General features: G+C 35.1%; 7 protein-coding genes and 1 pseudogene across 7 annotated transcripts; 5 read left to right on the plus strand and 3 right to left on the minus strand.

Annotated features, from left to right (window-relative positions):
* Positions 1-270: 270 nt before the first annotated feature.
* Positions 271-1150, minus strand: LOC148174533 (chymotrypsin BII-like). The gene is made up of 5 exons (XM_088035232.1): positions 1032-1150; positions 815-981; positions 669-764; positions 483-622; positions 271-432 (listed from the first exon to the last, which is right to left on the minus strand). Exons 1-5 carry the CDS (start codon positions 1130-1132, stop codon positions 271-273), a joined length of 666 nt encoding a protein of 221 aa, XP_087891358.1. The 5' UTR covers positions 1133-1150.
* Positions 1135-2858, plus strand: LOC148174534 (chymotrypsin BI-like). Its single transcript, XM_088036856.1, has 6 exons — positions 1135-1138; positions 1936-2086; positions 2136-2302; positions 2358-2453; positions 2506-2645; positions 2694-2858. The coding sequence occupies exons 1-6, from the start codon at positions 1135-1137 to the stop codon at positions 2856-2858; spliced, it is 723 nt and encodes a 240-aa protein (XP_087892982.1).
* An 857-nt stretch (positions 2859-3715) lies between these two features.
* Positions 3716-4967, plus strand: LOC148174535 (brachyurin-like). Its single transcript, XM_088036857.1, has 6 exons — positions 3716-3727; positions 3921-4096; positions 4147-4334; positions 4379-4462; positions 4516-4655; positions 4704-4967. The coding sequence occupies exons 1-6, from the start codon at positions 3716-3718 to the stop codon at positions 4866-4868; spliced, it is 765 nt and encodes a 254-aa protein (XP_087892983.1). The 3' UTR covers positions 4869-4967.
* Positions 4968-5635: 668 nt separating this feature from the next.
* On the plus strand, positions 5636-6639 carry LOC148174536 (fibrinogen C domain-containing protein 1-A-like). The gene is made up of 2 exons (XM_088035894.1): positions 5636-6105; positions 6162-6639. The coding sequence occupies exons 1-2, from the start codon at positions 5682-5684 to the stop codon at positions 6557-6559; spliced, it is 822 nt and encodes a 273-aa protein (XP_087892020.1). The 5' UTR covers positions 5636-5681; the 3' UTR covers positions 6560-6639.
* A 116-nt stretch (positions 6640-6755) lies between these two features.
* On the plus strand, positions 6756-7705 carry LOC148174537 (microfibril-associated glycoprotein 4 pseudogene; annotated as a pseudogene).
* Positions 7706-8373: 668 nt separating this feature from the next.
* Positions 8374-9738, minus strand: LOC148174538 (odorant receptor 65a-like). Its single transcript, XM_088036858.1, has 6 exons — positions 9514-9738; positions 8985-9469; positions 8835-8936; positions 8685-8787; positions 8476-8634; positions 8374-8424 (listed from the first exon to the last, which is right to left on the minus strand). Exons 1-6 carry the CDS (start codon positions 9736-9738, stop codon positions 8374-8376), a joined length of 1125 nt encoding a protein of 374 aa, XP_087892984.1.
* A 2805-nt stretch (positions 9739-12543) lies between these two features.
* On the minus strand, positions 12544-13454 carry LOC148174539 (angiopoietin-related protein 1-like). Its single transcript, XM_088036737.1, has 2 exons — positions 12992-13454; positions 12544-12947 (listed from the first exon to the last, which is right to left on the minus strand). Exons 1-2 carry the CDS (start codon positions 13437-13439, stop codon positions 12544-12546), a joined length of 852 nt encoding a protein of 283 aa, XP_087892863.1. The 5' UTR covers positions 13440-13454.
* A 6857-nt stretch (positions 13455-20311) lies between these two features.
* Positions 20312-21358, plus strand: LOC148174540 (brachyurin-like). The gene is made up of 6 exons (XM_088036040.1): positions 20312-20397; positions 20448-20598; positions 20652-20818; positions 20866-20952; positions 21008-21147; positions 21197-21358. Exons 1-6 carry the CDS (start codon positions 20346-20348, stop codon positions 21356-21358), a joined length of 759 nt encoding a protein of 252 aa, XP_087892166.1. The 5' UTR covers positions 20312-20345.
* The last annotated feature ends 19 nt before the right edge of the window (positions 21359-21377 follow it).

Below are 21377 nucleotides of genomic sequence, written 5' to 3' on the forward strand. Positions count from 1 at the left end.
GTCGGCTGAACAATTTTTAATTTTGTACAGTCAATAAAGAAACTAAAGGAAGTAATTTCTCCAAATTTTCTTTGGATAGCATTAAAATTACTAGAATTACGGTTTTTTACCTAAAACACAGAAAAATTTTGGTGCGCCTTAAAAGCAAATTTAATTCGGTGCTTTAAAAGTTGCATTATATCATTGTTTTGCAAGTATTTCTTAATCAACTGGATTAACTCGTCAAGCAATAAAACTATAAAATACAATTTTTTTTTATTTTAAAACTTCTCAAACACCTGTTACATTAGTAATCCAAGTCCGATAAGGATAAATCCTTGTATATCCAGAAGGATCGGTACTTTCGCAACCATTTGCACTCACAAAACTCGCAATTCCATATTGCGTATGAGTAAACTTGTAAGTCAGCACCAACGGAGTTCCAGTGTCACCCTAAACATTACAAATTCAGAAAAAAAAATTAAAAAATGAGAGCAACTCACATGACAAGTTCCTTGGTTATAATTTCCAGCCACACAAACCATTTCATTGGTAATTTGGCTACCATACGTTAATTTACACTCATCGTTTTCAAGCACACTCACAATAACATAGTTAAGTTCGTCAGCCAGCTCCGCCGATTCTGCAAATTATTTTTTTATAAACACCTCGAATTGATTCGGTCGTACCATCACTAGTTTGTCCCCAACCAGTGGCATAAATTGTTCCAAGATTTGTAGAAGGCGAGATATCCGAATTGCTTAAAAGTGCCCGATTGATATAAGCTGAAAATAGTCAAATTAAAAATCTTAAACTAAAATATAGAGCGTTTTACTAGAATAAGTGACGTCCATTCGTAATTTAATAAAACCAATGTCGTTTTCCAGAGTCATGGGATTAAAGTCCGGATGTAAAACATACTCGTCTGTTGCTAATTTCACTGCGGTTTCGCTCGGAGTTTTAATATTAGAAGTACCCAAATATATTGTAAACAGAACGGCACTAAAATTACCTGTGAGTATCATTGTTGGTGGAACAAACCCAATAAATACCCATCGACACATTGTCCTGCCGTTAAAATCCATCGTTGGTTGATAAGAGTTCCACCACAAAAATACTGCCCATCGGAGGTGGTTTTGTAAATGGCGGCCATAAATGGGTACTGGGCCGCATAAGCTGTTGTTCCTCCTATAATGCGGTGGACTAAAAATAGATTTATTAATAAATGGTACTTTATTGGTATTACACGTACTGTTTGCAGAAACCGAGAAAATGACGTAGAGAAAGAAGACTATAAATAGGAGTTTCTTCATTTTGGGGTTTTTAAACTGTACAAAATTTGTTGAGAAATGAACACTGCTTGGAGGGTCTGTAACTTTTTTAATAGCTTATTTATCTTGATAATAGAAGGCCATAGAATCGTTTTATTAGTTTATATGATTTATTTCCCTTAGTATACAGGATGCAGTCAAATTTACTACATGATAATTAACGATAAAGTAGCTATTTCTGTTTTGACTCAGTTTTGTTCGAAATGGTGGATGCGCCGGGTTTAAAAAAATGTGCCTAAATTTTTTGGTTTGTTCTGTATAGCTTTTGGTACAAAATTTTTGATATTTTTGGTTGGTTCTCAAAAATATGCTAAGTCAAAGAAAGTATCATTGTTTGTTTAAATAAAATGTCTTATCTGTAGTCCTACATCCATGAGGATAAGCCATAACACATCCTAAATGGTGATAAATTGGTAATGACACTTTTTATTAAGATAACTGATTAAAAGTAAGTGTAATAAAGATCGAAATTTTGATAACGGAAGCACAATTAATAAAACATTTCAAGTGCGTGAAAATGAAATTATTATTTTTATTCCTAATTTTCAACTGTGTAGTTTTTTTTAATACTATTCAAAGTACGACAAAAAAACAGAAAAAACGAAAAAACTTGGTATATTTTTAGGTCGGCGTATTATTGGAGGTCGTCCTGCTAACACCGCTCAATTTCCTTTCTCAGCGGCTATCTACAAAGCCACTCCAGATGGCCAGTACTTCTGTGGTGGAACTGTAGTAAACCAACGATGGATTCTTACAGCTGCACAATGTGTCGATAAGTCTGTTTACTCTTTGATAAAATCCAAGTAACGATCAAATTAATTTTAGTGCTACAATTTTTACAATATTTGTGGGAACGAACGATATAAAAATCGTCGATTCAACAGGAATAAAAGTAGCCACCGATGAATATGTGCTCCATCCGGACTACAACCCTCTAACTCTAGAAAACGACATTGGTTTAATAAAACTACGAATGAATCTTACCTACTCTAGTAACGCTTACAGTAAAATTTACTTAAAATATGTTAGTATGGAATATTTTTACAGCGTATATCCGGCCTGTTACTTTCGACAACATGGATTTAACTCCCACAACAAATTACGGAACTCTTTCAGCAATTGGTTGGGGACAAACCAGCGATGGTAATTTATCTTTTTTTTTTTAAATTATAACAATAAATTTTGAGTGTTATAGAGAGTTCTGAACTTTCCGACAAGCTTCAGTACGCCGCTGTGCAAGTTTTGGAAAACGATGAATGTAGAGTGACGTACGGAGACCAAATTACTGATAAAATGGTTTGTACAGCTGGTAATTACAACGAAGGGACTTGTCATGTGAGGTTTTAAGTAATGTTGATGTTTTGTTACCAAATTTAGGTTTAGGGTGACACTGGAACGCCTTTGGTGCTTACGTATCGAATTTCTCAAGCGCAGCATGGAATTGCGAGTTTTGTAAGCGCTAATGGGTGTGAAAGCAGTGATCCTTCTGGTTATACGAGGATTTATCCGTATCTTGATTGGATTAAAAGTGAAACTAGTGTTCTATAAGCTAAGTTGAAAGAAATGAAAATTAAAAATTCAATTGTATTAATTATAGACTAGTTTTATAAAAATCGTATTAAAACACTAGTTTAGGTGCTGGAAAGGACGAGGAGTTTTAATCAGTTTAGCCAAACTACTAATGATTTGTTTTCTAACTGTGCCAAACTACAAAGTTATAAATCTAAAAAGGCAAATTTTACTCCTGGAAGAAGCCAAAATCTCTAAAATTGTGATCTCAAGTCTTGTCATTTTCGTAATTTTGGATCTATAGATATGAAATTTGGAGATATTGTCAACCTTGATTTGTGTTTTATTTGTGCCAAAGAACAAACTTATAGATAAAAAACGACAAAATCTAAAAAAAAATTCTGAGAGGTTGCAAAAATTTTCAAAATTTTTATTCTAAAGCTTATAGTTTTTGTACTTTGAACGCAACATACATAAATGTTGGAAAAATTACTATTTTTGACTTATTTTTTTAAGTGTTCTAAGTACACAATAATAAAGCAAACAAACAAATTTTAGAAATTTTTATTTTGGGAACGGACCAAAATTTGAACAGTCAAAATGTCAACTTATAGCGATTGTAGAAAATTTCGAAATTTAGATATTAATTTTTTGTATTTCTGAATGTTTTTCTAGATTCTTAATGTTTAGAATTTTTAGCGTTTTGAACTATTGAAACTACTCTGTGCTAAAAATTCTTTAATTCCTTGATTCGACTTACGATTTTTATTGTCGTCTTGTTTTTTTTTAACTTTTTTTGTTTTCTCTCTTGAATTTTGGGCAGTAACTTTATAGATTTTTGAAAGACTTATTTTTATTGGCACGGAAATTTATTGTAAAACAATTTTGTAAAATCGATGGGATTTAAGGTATCATAAAGCAGTAAAATAACTCAATCGAACAAACTAATAAAACTGCAGATAATAATTTCCTGGCATAGAGATAATTTAGAATTCACTTTCAGTGGCTAAAGATGAAGTCACTTTTGTTCTTAATTTCTTGTTTTTTTTCTTTAGTCTTCGCCCATACTGCAAAAAGTATCTTGCAATAAAAAAAAATTAGATATTTTACGTATTTGCATTTTTAGATGGTCGCATTATTGGAGGTGACCAAGCCTATGCAGCTCAGTACCCCTTTATCGCCGCAATTTACAAATCCACTTCTGATGGTCAGTACTTCTGTGGTGGTACCATTTACAGCCAACAATGGATCTTAACCGCTGGTCAATGTGTCGATAAGTTTGCTCAACTTCTTTTACGTAAAATCTCTTTTAATTTTATTATTTTAGTGCCACCTTATTTACAATCTATGTTGGTACCAATGATATAAAAAATCTAGACTCAACAGCGCTCAAACTGGCAGCTAATGAATATGTGCTTCATCCTGATTATAACCCTCTTACTCTTGAAAACGATATTGGTTTGATCAAACTACGAATGGAACTAACATTTAGTCGTAAAATCGCCATTATTTTATGTAATGAAGCATTTTGAAGAAATTTTTTGTAGTTTACATTCGAGCCACGTCTCTGATGGATATGGATTTGACCCCTGAAACAAACTATGGATCTCTTTCAGCTGTTGGGTGGGGACAAACCAGTGATGGTAATTCGAAGTTTCTACTAAATTTTAATTAGATAAAAACGGGTTATATTTAGAATCCGCTGAACTCACCGACAAGCTTCAGTACGCCCACGTGCAGTTACTTTCAAGAGACGAATGTAAAATAATTTATGGGAACCAAATCACTAATAAGATGATTTGTGCTGTAGGGAAGTACAATGAAGGAACTTGTCATGTGAGTTAGGAAATGTTTGTTTATTTTTATTACTAGTGGTGTGTTTAGGGTGATACGGGAACTCCATTGGTGATGAGCTATCGCGGCTCTCAAACTCAACACGGCATTGGTAGTTTTGTGAGGGCTAATGGGTGCGAGAGTACTGATCCTTCTGGGTATACGAGAATCAATCCGTATCTTGCATGGATTAGAAATATAACCGGCACTGTATAAGTTTGATAGTATCTAATAAAATAGATTATTGCGTTTTTCACATTTTTTTTATTTTCGATTACTCAAATCTAGTAGATATCGAAGCTGGGCTTCAAAAAGTATCTTTATATAGATCCGATAAGTCGTCAATTCTGCTGTAAGATAATCAGCCAAATAAACCAATAAAACCGCTTCTAATTTGCTGCCGATTTTGCTGATATCTTCGGAATTAAGGCGAATATAAAAAAACAATTTCGAAATCGTTTTTCTTGCGAGTTTTTAACTTTTTTAACAACTGAGTACGTGAAATCCAAAAAGGTAAGACTCGTTAAGATCGGTCCACAAATAACTGAGTTCCGAGCGATCAAAGTTTCGGATATTGAATTTTGAGTTGGAAAATTTTCAATAATCTACTACTACTATGAAATCTACTACTAGTACTACTACTACTACTATTACTAACAAATCTAACTAAACTCAACATGCTATTGCAAGCTTTATCAGTGCAAATGGGTGCGAAAGTACCGATTTTTCTGGAAATACAAGGACTTACTTTTATATTGTTTGAATCCGAAATATTACAAGTACTCTTCAACAATTAGACTTTTTTTTCTTACTCATTTCATCGTTATATTTGTAAACAGGCAACTAAAACAATTTGTAAACATCGTACATCTATAGCGATATAAAAATGAATAATAATTTTGTGTTTACTAAATATTACTCCTATTTTTAAAAATTGCAAAACAGGCCAAAGTTCGTGTCTTATCAAAACAATATCAATTTAAATGTAAGTATAACTAGCTTATTTATTACACGACCACAGACACGAAAATGGCTTTGTTAATATCATGCGTCCTTCTACTAACAATTACCTTTGACTTCCGAGTGCAATGCGAAACCGAAAAACCCGGTAAAATCTTACGAAGAGTAACCACAATCGTCGAAGACTATCTCGTACCAGAAAAATCAGAACTGGCTGCATTACTAAAAACCTCCGAATTCCCAAAGCACTGCAAAGACGTCCAAGACCAAGGTAACACAGAATCTGGCATTTATCACATCCAACCTCTACGAGCACCGGAACCGTTTCCGGTTCTATGTAACCTGAAGAGTACAGGCGGTGGTTGGACATACATTTTGAACAGATTCGACGGATCCCAAGATTTTTATTTAGACTGGAGCTGGTATAAACACGGCTTTGGTAACATAGCACAGGAGTTTTGGTTAGGCCTCGAAAAAATCCACTTATTAACAGGTTCTTTTGACAGGTAAATAAAAAATTCCGCCACTTCTACTCTCACTTCTTTGTAGGGTTTGAAAACAGCGAGTTGTTGATCGAACTGGAAGACTGGGAGGACGATCAAAAATACGCTTTTTATGGCGCGTTTGGAATTGGAAGCGAAGACGAAGGTTACAATTTGAAGATATTATCGGATTACAACGGGACAGCTGGAGATTCGTTTAGTAATGAGGCTGGGATGAGGTTCACTACCAAAGACAAAGATTTAGATGTTTCCGTGGGAGAAAACTGTGCTGTTTTTTCTAATGCTGCGTGGTGGTATCGTGATTGCAAACATACCCATTTAACAGGAAAATATTTTGTTGATAATGACTCGGGTTCAGCCTATTTGCAAGGAATATACTGGGTTGGGTGGCATGGGAATAAATACAGTTTGAAGGCTGCTAGAATGATGGTTAGACCACGTTGATGGTGAAATTTTTGTTTTTTTTATAACCACTTCACAGTCTCTTCTTTGTGATCGTTTCTTCTGCTGATTTTTTTCTTAATTTTAGTAGCGGTTTGATCATTTTATCGATGTTATGAAAAGTATTTTATTAGTTGAAAGAAAACAAGATTTTCTATTTACTAAATATTGTTTCTAAAAGTTATCAGTGGGGGTCAAAATGTCTCTTAATCTACACACTAAAATTACGCTCATTCACAACAAGACCACACTACCAAAAATGTGTCTAAAATTGTTAATATTATGCAGTCTGTTAATAAAAATAAACTGTGACTCCCGAATTCGGTGTGGTGAAAGTGACAAAGTCCACAAAATCTTAATGATGGTAAAAAACATCGAGAAAAAAATCACAAACATTGAAGTGACAACAAACAAATCCCAACTAGTTGGAGAGCTGAGTTTCCAGTCTCAGTTCGCAAAGAACTGCCAGGAGCTCCAACAACAAGGTAAAAATGAATCTGGCATTTACCACATCCAACCAAAACGCGCTCGGGAACCATTTCCGGTTCTTTGCAACATGAAAACTAGCGACGGTGGTTGGACTTACATTCTAAACAGATTCGACGGATCACAAGATTTTTATTTAGACTGGAATTGGTATAAACACGGTTTTGGTAACATGGCGAAGGAGTTTTGGTTAGGTCTCGACAAAATCCACTTATTAACAGGTACGTTTAAAGCACCACTTCTGCTCTAACTTTGTTTCTAGGGTTCGAAAATTCCGAATTATTGATCGAGCTTGAAGACTGGGATGGTCGTCAAAAATACGCTTTTTACAGCTCCTTTAGTGTTGGGAACGAAGAAGAAGGTTATATGGTGAAGGTTTTGTCAGGATACAACGGGACAGCTGGAGATTCGTTTAGTAATGAGGCTGGGATGAGGTTTACTACCAAAGACAAAGATTTGGATGTTTCTGAGGGGGAAAACTGTGCTGTTTTTTCCAAAGGGGGATGGTGGTACCGAGCGTGCAAACATTCACATTTAACAGGAAGGTACTTTGTTGATAGTGACACGGGTACTTCTTATTTGGAAGGGATTTACTGGGCTGGGTGGCGAGGAAATAGGTACAGTTTGAAGGCAGTCAGAATGATGGTCAGACCACGAAGATAATTGAAGCTTAATAAAATAAAAATAGTCGCTTTTCTTTCATTTTTCTTCGTCTTCCATTTCGAACATTCCTCAGACAAAGTTAAAGTTTTTTTCAGAAAATAAGAGTTAAAATCAAACGACAATAAAGCTACAAGAAAGAAAAACTGCCATGAATATAAGGAAGAAACAAGAAGAAAACTGTAACTGAAAAATTTTTGAAATCCGACACTAAAATTCGTACTTTTAGTAATTTTAGTGTTACAGCATTAAAATTTATAAAGAATACTATTTTTAAGTCGTCTATTAATTCTACCAAATTGCAACAATTTAGAGTAACAGACACTAATTTTAGAAATTTTAACTTTAGCAAAAATTTTTGAAATTTGACAATAAAATTCGTAATTTTAGTAGTTTTAGTGCTACAGCAATAAAATTTATGTAGATTACTATTTCTAAGTTGTCTATTAACTCTACAAAATTGCAACAATGTTGAGCGAAAGACACCAATTTTAGAAATTTTAACTTTAGCAAAAATTTTGGAGATATAATCTTTCCTCGTTATTTGAGTACTCTCATTTTAAGTCGTAAAAACTGAAACTAAAAATGAAAAAATAACATAATAGGAAAATGGGGTTATTTATTTCTACGGAGAAGCCACAAATCGCTTATATCAATTTCTCATAAATAACTTATTTACGACCTGTCATTAGAGTTGAAATGGAATAACCAATGCGTTGCACCTAAAACCACTCAAAAATAATTATCAATTCATTTATTTCAATGTTTCTTACCCGTAGAACCGTAACTCTATTCACCTCAAGCATATTAGCCCCCGACATCTCGAGCGGTTTCTGAGCTCTGGCCAACCAAAAAATAATAAACTTTATAATTTTTAAATCATGGGCGTTATACCAATCGATATCATAAATTGCATAGACCAATGACTCGGCCTGGAATCGTAAAAATATTATTCTGCAAACATTTAGGTCTCATTCGTTACAGAACTATTTATTTCGTCTGCGGGGAATAAAGTGATCATGTACAAATAATTTACGGTAAAAATTATGATTATGCTTTCGGCCACTTGTGTGGCCCCTGAAGACCTGGAAAAATTATAGAAATTTGAAGTACAAGAGAAAGTTTTACTTACTCGTTGACTACAACGAAAATGGGAAAGCAAATTCCGACAACAGTGAAGAGGTACAGACAAAGAAAATACTCGGAGAAACACGCATTGAATTGCTTGTGGATGCTAAAATTATGACGCTAATAAAAATAGAAAAATAGATTTTAATCTCACTCTAATAAAAATCTGTGATAATTGCTACACTCCACCAATTTTTTCCAGCAGCTTTGAGTTCCAATTTTCTCAATTCTTATTAACCGAACAGCTTCGACCAAAAGCTCGAACTGTATTTTGAGCTCTGTGCACATCAGCAGATAAAACGCATCGAAAGCTTCAAGCAGCGCGATGCATTCCAGACAAAAAATCCCTTCCAAAACGTGAATGACCACCCGAATCGCATCATTATTCCCAGGGACCCAACACGTGAACGGCAAATCCAATCCTTCGACAAAAAACGGAGCACAAACCTGCAGAGTCATGGAGATGCCGCCAGACAAGCACAAGCATTTTAGGAAAGAAAGCGCAAACGACATGCTTTTCTGGAATTTCCCGGCACTATTTTCATTAAAAGTGTTGTATTTCCAGAAAAATTTGCGTTGTTGGTCGAGGCGCTCGAATTGCGTCTTGTAGAAAATTAGAGCGGTTTTCCGGGAAACGAACTGAAAAAGATGCTGGAAACGATGGTCAGTATGGTAGAACTTACGTGGCCAAAGGATAAAAGGGCGTTGAAGACTTCGGCGATTTCAACAATGTCGCTGTGTTTGTAGAAGAAGTTGACTATCATCATTGCGTACAAAATTAGTAACAGAGGGTACAAGACGTACAAAGAGAGAAATTTTATGAAGAAATTTCCGTTGCGCTTCAGGCCGAGGATTCTTCTCGCGCTATAACAGAATTTAAAATAGTGTTCGTTGGTCGTGGATGCCATCGCTTGAGAATTTTTGAAGAGACTGAAAAGTTGGATGACCAACCGCGGAAAAATGTTTCCTTTGACGAGATTTTAATTTTTAATAAATTAAAGGGTGCTTTTGATTGATCTTGTCGAAACTGACTCTTGGTTCGTTAAAATTCTCTTTGTGGTGCACTAAAACGACTTAGAAAGGGTACATTTTTGAGGATAATTAATAGTTGAAGTCGCTTGATAATTATTTATTTATTAATGAACGTCATGGACCAGGTTTAGTTCTTTTATTATTAAAATTCGGCAGTTCGGTCAAAATTTGTAAGTCTTCCTATGTAACACTTAGAAGCGCAGTTGTGGAAAAAGTTCTGTCAAATTTAAATGTGTGTTGGAAATATTGAATTCGAGGACTTACAACTAATAAGAATATACTTACAATTCACTGTATAAAGCAAATCAAAATCGACATAAAAGGTAAGATACTAAAAAAATTACCTGGGCCAAAAGGAATCTACTACCGAATTCCTTGAGTTTTTTTGTTTATTTGTTAAGGAAATTTTAGCTAGATAGCTAGATTTGTTTTTTGGTCATTTAACAAATAACTGAATTAGATGCGTTTGAAATTTTGGGTTGTCGCCAGAGAGCCAAAATTGTGAAGCTCCGGAAACGATTTTGCTCGATATCTCCGGAATTAAGGCAAATATAAAAAAATTCTTATTAAAATCGTTTTTCTCGAATTCAAACTTTTCACTTTTTCAATATAGAACTTAGATGCCTTTCGGTCTCTAATTCAGTCTTATTAGTCGCTACCTTGCTTATTTATGACGCAATCTTAAAGTATTGGTGCTAATCTTACGCAGAATTTTACACCAAATCTAAAAAAGTAAAATATGTTAGGATCGGCTCAGAAATAACTGAGTTATCGAGTTAGCGATCAAAGTCTCGGATATTGAATTTTGAGTTGGAAAATTTTCAAATATCTCCGAAACTACAAAAGATTTTGAGAAACGGTTTCCACCATCGTTTTTTTGCGATTCATTCTACTTTAGAATCCGCCCTCAAAAGTCGAAAATTTGATGGTCAATTATTTAGGCAAAAATTTTTTGCGACTCAATCGATGCAAAATTTTCAATTTTTTGTTTTTTGATTGCTCCTGGTAAACTACTTGCTCTATCAATCTGAGATTTAGCCAGTTTATAGATCTCAAGTTGCTTTTTCGATCGCTATACAGGGTGTCCCAGAACTCACGCCTAGCCGAAAAAGGGCGGATGCCGACAGCAATCAGGACGCCAAAAATGCAATTTGTTTTGTCCTGATGTGCATTAAAATTGAGAAATTGCTTAACGAAACTGACCAATCCCAGACGCTCAAGCACAAATAATATTAACGTTGCTAGGTTTCTTAATTAAATCCTAAAAAGGAAAATTGATTTGGTCCACTACATTTTTATAACTGACATCTAATGTCAATTTGACAGATAAAAACCACACAATGATGGTTCTAAAAAGAACCCTTTTATTACAACAAGAAACAGAACAAGGCACATGATGTAATAGTTAAATCAAATGCTTGAACAAACCACTATTATTTTGGACACACATATGAGCTCTTCTAACCAAACTTTGACATGGTACGGGTGCCGGTGATCTGTCGCGAGAATTTTTTGTACAGAAGATTAGCTGATTTTTAACTGGCGTGCCACAGTTCAGATACTTTGCGTGGAGTGTTCATCAACCGCTTCCAAAACGGCTTCTTTATTTTCATCAGTTCTGGCCTGTCTTGGTGCTCCACCAACTTTGCGCCGATTTGTTAATAACTGATCAGTGTGTCCAGCCCGAGAAACAACACTAAGAATCGTTTTGTTGTCCGGATAATAATCACGACCTGGAAAACGTCCTCGGTACGTTCTTGCTGCTAATACTAATTTTGATGGCACTCTTCAAAAATAAGACGCATTTCAAGGCATTCTGCCGCCGAGTACTCCTGAACCGTTTTAGGATATTTGTTACCACCAAACACCAACTAGGAAACCAGCAAGCAAGGGAAACCAAAAGAAACGCCGTTTCACACTCCACTTGGATTTTCACTGTGTCAGTTGTCCTCCAGGTGTGTCTCTTGTCATTCAACGCTCGTCAACCAGTAGTCTTCAATCCTCTAGTCAATTTCTAAAGTACGCTAAGCCGTTTCTGCACACTAAGTTCAATATGAGTTAGATTTATTGAAGCCTGTCATTCTAACGTCAGTGAAATTTATAGTGGACCAGATTGTTCATACAAAATTCAAAGGAAAAAATTTAAACTGGTTTCTTAGCAACACGCCAGTGTATCCTTCAGACCATCTCCACGCGGCCTTGTGATTGGTCAACTTTGTCATGTCTTTGCTCAGTTTCTGTTGGAGTTGGAACTTTTTTTTCAGCAATTTACACATTCACACCTTTTCCCGATATCCCCGGTTTTCGGCTAGGCATGAGTTCTGGGACACCTGTATAATTCAATAATACTAAACGCAGTTTTTGCCCCAAAACAGCGTCTTAAAAATGACTTTAAAATCACCCTCTAAAAATGCAATTCGGTCTATATCTCGGCTATTTGTTAAGAAAATTTGAGTTGGATGGGCTTTTTCAACGCAGAATTTTGCGCTGAATTCAAAAATATTCTGATTTTTTTTTGTCTGTCAACAAACAACTGAGTTAGAGGCATTTGAAATTTTGGGACCAAAAATTTAACTTATAGAGCTTCTAGAAAATATAGAAAAAACTGAAGAGATTTGGGAAAATAAAAAGAAGATGAAACGAACAAAACATTTTATTGTTTAATTAACATTCTATCAATTTCAATTATTTCTTGGTCTAACCATCATTCTTGCTATCTTCAAACTGTACGTGTTTCCACGCCATCCAACCCAGTATATGCCTTCCAAACCAGCATCTCCCGTCTCGCTATTTTGAAAATACCTCCCCGTTAAATGCGAGTGTTTGCAAGCACGATACCACCATCCACCCTTTGAGAAAACTGCGCAGTTTTCTCCGTACGAAACATCCAGATCTTTATCTTTCGTGGTAAATCTCATCCCAGCTTCGTTACTAAACGAATCTCCAGCTGTACCGCTATACCCCGACAGTATCTTCAAAATGTAACCTTCTTCTTCATTTCCAACTCCGAAAGAGGTGTACAAAGCGTACTTTTTAGCACCATCCCAGTCTTCGAGTTCGATCAACAATTCGGTGTTTTCAAACCCTGAAGAGACATTTTAATACAGGAGGGGGTGGAGGTGGACTTACCTGTTAAAAGATGGATTTTTTCGAGGCCCAACCAAAACTCTTTTGCCATGTTACCAAAACCGTGTTTATACCAACTCCAGTCTAGATAAAAGTCTTGAGATCCATCAAAGCGGTTAAGAATGTAAGTCCAACCACCGCCTCGAGTTTCCATGTTACATAGCACCGGAAACGGTTCCGGGGCTTGTTTTGGCTGAATGTGATAAATACCAGAAGCAATTTTACCTCGTTCTTGGACTTCTTTGCAGTGTCTTGGATACTGAGACTTTTTGAGGTCTTCAAGTATTGCTGATTTTATCGTTGAATAGTTTTCGTTATTCGCCGTTTGGTTTTCAATGCGCTCGAGTTTCAACAAGATTTTGTGGATTTCGTTACTTTCACTACATTGAATGCGGTAACCAGAGGTGATTTTTATTAGAAAAATGCACAAAATGAGAGATTTTAAGCACATTTTATGTTCTGTGGTCTTGTGAGAACGAGTGATGTTAAAAATGTAATTTGTTGTCTAACCTTGATTTGATAAGCGATGTCAATTTTTGACCTGAACTGATAACTTTTACAAAAACTTCATAAATTAAAAATGTAGAAAAAAAATTTGAGTCCGACACTAAAATCCGTAATTTTGGTACTTTCAGTGCTACGCCCATGAAATATGGCGAAGTTACTATTTTTAAGTCGTTTATTAACTCTACCAAATTACAATATTGTAGAACAAAAGGCACCAATTTTAGAAATTTTAACTTTAAAGACGCAGCAAAAATGTTTGAGATCTGACACTAAAATTCGTAATTTTGGTAATTTTAGAGCTACGGCTATGAAGTTTGGGGAACTTTTTACTTTTGAACCATTTATTAATTCTACTAAAATGCAACAATGTAGAGCAAAAGATACTAATTTTAGAAATTTTTATTTTTTGGAAGTAATTATTTTTGAATTTTTTATTAACTTCTTCAAACAAAAATGTATAGCAAAAGACACCAATTTTGAAAATTTTAATTTAAAGACGCAGCAAAAATGTTTGAGACCTGACACTAAAATTCGTAATTTTGGTAATTTTATAGCTACGGCTATGAAATTGAGGGAAGTTTTTATCTTTGAGCCATTTATTAACTTTACCAAAATGCAACAATGAAAACCAAAAGACACTAACTTTAGAAATTTTTATTTTAAAGACGCACCAAAAACGTTTGGGATCTCAGACTAAAATTCAAAATTTTGGTAATCTTGGTGCTACAGCTATGAAATTTAGGATACTAACTATTTTTAAGTTGTTTATTCACTCTACCAAATTTCAAAAGTGCAAACCAAAAGTCACCGATCTTAGAAATTTTAATTCTAAAAACGCAACAAAAATTTTTGAGATCTGACATTAAAATTTGTAGTTTTGGTAATTCTAGTGCTACGGGTATAAAATTTAATGAAGTTACTATTTGTGAGTCGTATAATAACTCTACCAAATTCAAAAATGTAAACTGTAAGACACCAATTTTATAAATTTTGACTTTATAAAACGCCGCAAAAACTTTTGAGATCTGATTTTTTTATGTTCTTTGATTACCCTTATTTTAATTCTGTTTATGTATATTTTGAAACTGTTTTTTCTAAACTTATTAACTATGAAGTTGTGAAAACTAAAACTAAACATTTAAAAAATAAAATAATAGGAAAATGGATTTATTTATTTCTACGGTGGAGCACAAATCGCTTACATCAATCTCTCGTAGGCAAATAAGTTATTTACGACCTGTCATTAGAGTTGAAATAGAATAACCAATGCGTTGCACCTAAAACCACTCAAAAATAATTATCAACTCATTTATTTCAATGTTTCTTACCCGTAGAACCGTAACTCTATTCACCTCAAGCATGTTAGCTCCCGACATCTGGAGCGGTTTCTGAGCTCTGGCCAACCAAAAAATAATAAACTTTATAATTTTTAAATCATGGGCGTTATACCAATCGATATCATAAATTGCATAGACCAATGACTCGGCCTGAAATCGTAAAAATATTATTCTGCAAACATTTAGGTGTCATTCGTACAGAACTATTTATTTCGTCTGCGGGGAATAAAGTGATCATGTACAAATAATTTACGATAAAAATTATGATTATACTTTCGGCCACTAGCGTGGCCCCTGAAGATCTGGAAAAATTATTAAAAAATTGATAAGTACAAGAGAAAGTTTTACTTACTCGTTGACTACAATGAAAATGGGAAGGCAAATTCCGCCAACGGTTAAGATGTACAGGCAAAGAAAATACTCGGAGAAACACGCGTTGAACTGCTTGTGGATACTAAAATTATGACGCTAATAAAAATAGAAAAATTTATTTAAATCTCACTCTAATAAAAATCTGTGATAATTGGTACACTCCACCAATTTTTTCCAACAGCATTGAGTTCCAATTTCCTCAATTCTTATTAACCGAACAGCTTCGACCAAAAGCTCGAACTGTATTTTGAGCTCTGTGCACATCAGTAGATAAAACGCATCGAAAGCCTCAAGCAGCGCGATGCATTCCAGACAAAAAATCCCTTCCAGAACGTGAATAATCACCCGAATTGCATCATTATTCCCAGGGACCCAACACGTCAACGGCAATTCCAATCCTTCGACAAAAAACGGAGCACTAACGTGCAGAGTCATGGAGATGCCGCCCGACAAGCACAAGCATTTTACGAAGGAAAGCGCAAACGACATGCTTTTCTGGAATTTCCCGGCACTATTCTCATTAAAAGTGTTGTATTTCCAGAAAAACTTGCGTTGTTGGTCGAGGTGTTCGAACTGCGTCTTGTAGAAAATCAGAGCGGTTTTCCGGGAGACGAACTGAAAAAGACTTTGAAAAGGATGATTAGTGTGGTTGTACTTACGTGTCCAAAGCCGGAAAGGGCGTTGAAGACTTCGGCAATTTCAACAATGTCGCTGTGTTTGTAGAAGAAGTTGACTATCATCATTGCGTACAAAATTAGTAACAGAGGGTACAAGACGTACAAAGAGAGAATTTTTATGAATAAATTTCCGTTGCGTTTCAGGCCGAGGATTCTCCTCGCGCTGTAACAGAATTTAAAATAGTGTTCGTTGGTCGTGGATGCCATCGCTTGAGAATTTTCGAAGAGACTGAAAAGTTGGTGACCAACCGCGGAAAAATGTTTCCTTTGATGAAATTTTAATTTTTAATAAATTAAAGGGTGCTTTTGATTGATCTTCTAGAGAGTGACTTTTGGTCCTTTAAAATTCTCTTTATGGTGCACTAAAACGTCTTAGTAAGGGTACATTTTCGAGGATAATTAATAGCTGAAGTCGCTTGATAATTATTTATTTATTAATGAACGTTATAGACCATGTTTTTTTATTATTAAAATCCGGCGGTTTGGTCAAAATTTGTAAGTTTAACACTTAGAACCGGAGTTGTGAAAAAAGTTCTGTCAAATTTGGATGTGTGTTGCAATCATAGAATTCGAGGACCTTCAACTAATAAGAATATACCCACAGTCTCTGTATAGAGCAAATCAAAATTGACATTAAAGGTATGAAACTAAAAAAAATGCTAGGGTTAGAAGGAATGCACCACCGAATTCCTTGAGTTTTTTTATTTATTTGTTAACGGAACTTTGAACTATATTAGGTCGTTTTACACAGAATTTCGCGCTGAGTTTAAAACTGCTCTTGATTTTGTCGTCAGTCAACTAATAACTGAGTTAGAAGCGTTTGAAATTTTGGGTTGTCGCTAGAGAGTCAAAATCTTGAAGCTCCAAAAAAGATTTTGCTTGATATCTCCGGAATTAAGGAAAATATAAAGAAACTCTTTTCGAAATTGTTTTTATCAAATTTTTTAATTTAGAAATTGGTCCTAAATATAGATCGAATTCGAAATTTTCAATTTTTTAATGTGGATGTTAGCTGCCTTTGTTTCTCAAATTCAGACACAATCGATATCTGTCTTATTTATAAAGCAATATTAAATTATTTGTGCTCATTTTACGCAGAATTTCAAGTACAATCCAAAAAAATTTGTTAAGATCAGTTTAAAAATAACTGAGTTATAAGCGATCAAAGTTTCGGATATTGAATTTTGAGTTGGAAAATTTTCAAAGCTCAATATCTCCGAAACTACGAAAGATTTTGAGAAACGGTTATCGCCATTGTTTTTCTCGAGTTATGTTACTTTAGAATCTGCCCTCAAATGTCGAAAATTCGATAGTCAATTTTTTGAGCAATCGATGAAAATTTTTAATTTTTTTGTTTTTTGATCCTCCCTCGTAAACTACTTGCCCTATCGATCTAAGATTTGGCCAGTTCATAGTTCTCGAGTTGCTCAGTTTTCGCCCCAAAACAGCGTCTTGAAATGAACCCTAAAATCACCCTCTGAAATTGCAATTCGGTCGATATCTCGGCCATTTGTAAAGGAAATTTGAGCTGGATGGGCTCTTTTAACGCAGAATTTTGCGTTGAATTAAAAAAATTTCTTATTTTTCATGTCCGTCAACAAATAACTGAGTTAGAGGCGTTTGAAATTTTGGGTTGTCGACAGGGGGCCAAAATTTTAGAGGTTCAAAAATGATTTTACTCGATATCGCCGAAATTAAGGCGAATTTAAAAAAAACCCTTTTCGAAATCGTTTTTCTCGCAATTTTTTAGTTTAGAAATCCAACTTCAATAGTATAGAAAGAATAGAATTCGAAATTTTATTTTTTTTTTAGTATGGAAGTCGCAATCTTAAAGTATTTGTACTCATTTTACGCAGAATTTCACGTAGAATTTAAAAAGATAAGTTTTGTTAGGATTGGTCTACAAATAATTAAGTTATGGGAGATCAAAGTTTCGAATATTATAATTTTGAGTTGAAAATTTTTCGAAGCTTAATATGACAGATTTTAAGACACTCTTTCAGATCCGCTCTCAAAAGTCGAAAACTTGATGGTCAATTTTAAATGCATGTACAAAAAGAGTGTGCCTATTAAGGGAAAAAACTTTAGTAAAAATTATCTTGTTTTCGAGATGCAATTACACAAAAATTTCAATAATTTGGCTTGTGCGCCACTGATTTAAAACTTAACAAAATCGAGTTGCTGATTGTTTAGGAAACAAGTCATTCCAGGTGCGATTTTTGCCAGTGGTGTCGAAAGTATGTGCACTGGGGTTAATTTTACCTTGTTAGTTTTTGATTTAAAAATTTGTTTTTATGTCATTTTTCTTCTGGAATAGCAAATGAAATGACTTACATTATTTTAGCGTTAATAAAAGACATAATTTTCTTCATTAAATCTTAAATAAATTTTCCAAAAGTTTAATCTTTTAACATTACAGACCCGGCGCATCCACCATTTTTTTCTAATTTTTTTAAATTAGCCTTGCAGGTACCCCAAAACCCCCACAAAACTTTATTTTACAGTACAACATGAATTTCTATATTAAAAGTAAATAAATTATTACAACCTTATTCAATAGTTTTCGACTTATTTGTAGACACACATTTTCAAAAAGTTAGACTTCCGCTTGACTTTCCTCCACCTGTCATTACAGTGGAAATCGAATATCCAATTCTTTGTATTTTTAACATCATTGCTCGGTTTACTTCAACCATTCCAGCTCCTGACATTTGCAGTGGTTTCTGAGCTCTTGCCAACCAAAATAAAATAAATTTTAAAATTTTTAAATCGTGAGTATTGTACCAATCAATTCCGTAAATCTCATCAACCAAAACCTCGGCCTGAAAAAAGTTTAAATAAAGTTTATTGGAAAAAATGTTATTTGTCTTACACTGAAGTTTACTTCGTCGGATGGAATCATCGCCATTATAAACAAATAATTAATAACTACAATAAAAGAGACGCTTTCGATACGTTGAACGATAGTCGCCTCCCTAAAATCACATTTAAAAATTGTACAAAAAGATAAAAAAAAGGATCACTCACTCGCTCGTCAGGACTAAAATCGGAATACAAATCCCCGCGACTGTAAGAAGGTACAAACAGAGAAAATACTCCGAAAAAATCGCCGCTAACTTCTTATGAAACTCCAAAAGAAACCGATGATAACTGCTGCACATTTTAAGCTTTTCCCACGTAACTTCATCCCCATCGACCTCAATCCGAACCAAACGCACAGCTTTACATAACAGCTCAAACTGAATTTTCAACTCGATGCAAGTCAACAAATAGTACCCATCAAAAGCCCCCAGAAAAAACAAGAATTCCACAAACAACGCCACTTCAACACAATACATGATGATCCTCAGCGTGTTGTCGTTTCCGGGGATCCACGCCTCCATCGGTAACATCATCGTCTTCACAAAAAACGGAGCGGTGATGTAAAAAGTGGTGGACATCGACGTCGTGCCGATCAAAAGCTTCACTGCGGAAGCCGCTAGCGACATTCTTTTGGTGAAAATCTTCGCGGTTTTGTCGTCGAAGCGGTCGTAGGGCCAGAAGAACGAGCGCTGGGTGTCGAGGTCTTCCAGCGCGGATTTGTAGACTATAAGCACGGTTTTGCGGACAATCAACTGAAAGAGAAGTTGAGGGATTGGGAGATGAAAAAATTTCTTACATGGACGAATCCAGCGACTGAAGTAAAGACTTCTCCGATTTCCGCGATGTTTTCGTGCTTGAAAGCGAAATTCATTATCATCAATAAGTAGATGAGGAGCGACAACGGGTATAAAACGTACAAAGAGAGCTTCTCCACGAAGAGACTTCTGGAGTATCGAAGACCGCAGATTTCGCAACATTTTAGACATGCAGTGAAATAATACTCGTTGGTTTTGAACATTTTTGGTTGCCGACAATTCGGTGCGGACTAAGAAACCGAAGAATTTCAGGCGCAATTAGGGGGATTTATGAATTATTCAATTACGTGCCTGCTCAAAGTAATTTTTTCTTTTAAAATTCTCTTTGGCTTGCAGGAAGGGTAAACTTCGGAGGATAATTAATAGCCACGACTTTTACATCGCTTCTGAATTATTTATGAGATTAGATTTTATGACGAGTTTACGATAAGGACCGTAATTAGGCGAAACGAACGGTGATTTTTATTCGAGCTTTTGAGTTGTCCCAAGATTAACAATAAGTAAAATTTCACGTGCTAATTCGGTGGATTTTATCTGAGATTTTTCCTATTTCAGCAACCAGAAGCGTGAAACTAAGCTGCGCAAAAATCAAATCTCCAATTTCTTATTGTTTTGGGATCAAAAATTTGCGAGATTTGTCTGTACGAAAATCCGTGGAAATGACACAGTCATGTTTACATCGTGTTCTATTTTCCACAGACTTATTTTAATCCTCTCTGATAAGAAACTGTCATATAAACCGATAAACTCGATGTGTCTTTCCAATAACTGCCACAAACGAATCAACATGAAATTGGTGCTTCTTTCCGCGTTCTTGTTGGCTGTGAACGGCAATCCTGGTGAAATTATCCCTGCATTGTCCTTTTTCATTAATTAGAATTTTCCGCAGCCATACGTATAATCGGCGGACAGGATGCGTCCTCAGGTCACTTCCCATTTGCCGCAGCTATTTACATCCACACCTCAGACAGCAGGTTCTTCTGCGGAGGATCTCTTGTGGCCAGTCAGTGGGTCCTCACTTCCGCTCATTGCGTTATTAAGTAAGTTTAACTTTAAGTAAGTTTGTTTTAACTATTTTACAACGTTTTTTTAGTGCCGAACAGTTCACAATTTTGTTAGGATCCACCACTCTCACCGAACCTGATGCCAACAGAGTTACCGTTGTGAGTTCAACGTTTTTCGTTCATCCAGATTTCGATCCAGAAAAAATTCAGAATGATATTGCGCTAATACAGTTGCGGTTGCCGGTGTCGTATACCGGTAATTAATAAGAGATTTTTGAACGGATTTTCATTTGAGTTTTCTAGTTTACATCCAACCAATTAATTTGCCTCCAGTGAGTTTGTTGAACGATACATCAGTCACGGCTCTTGGATGGGGACAAACGAGCGATTGTACGTTTGAACTAAATAATTACAATTTTATTTTATTTATCTAAAAACGTTTTAGTCTCTTCTGAACTGTCTGAGAATCTCCAGTTTGTTCAGGCTACCATTTTATCAAATTCTGAGTGCCAGTTGATCTACGGGTCTCAAATTACGGAAAACATGGCTTGTGTTGAAGGGAATTTTAATGAAGGGACTTGCACGGTGAGTTAGTTTTAGTTTGATGGTAGTCTTGGTAAAAATGCAATTTTAGGGGGATAATGGAGGTCCACTTGTTGAGTATTTGTCCCGACAATATTGGGTTGTTGGAGTGGCTAGTTTTATCAGTGGAAATGGATGTGAAAGTACTGATCCATCTGGGTATACAAGAACTTTCGCTTATGTGGATTGGATTCGCAGTATTATTAACGCCTAATTATGTAAAAATTGATAAT

The sequence above is a fragment of the Gnatocerus cornutus genome, chromosome 5 (assembly GCF_029298725.1).
Source record: "Gnatocerus cornutus isolate USDA-ARS CGAHR chromosome 5, icGnaCorn1.1, whole genome shotgun sequence".
Lineage (NCBI taxonomy): Eukaryota > Metazoa > Arthropoda > Insecta > Coleoptera > Tenebrionidae > Gnatocerus > Gnatocerus cornutus.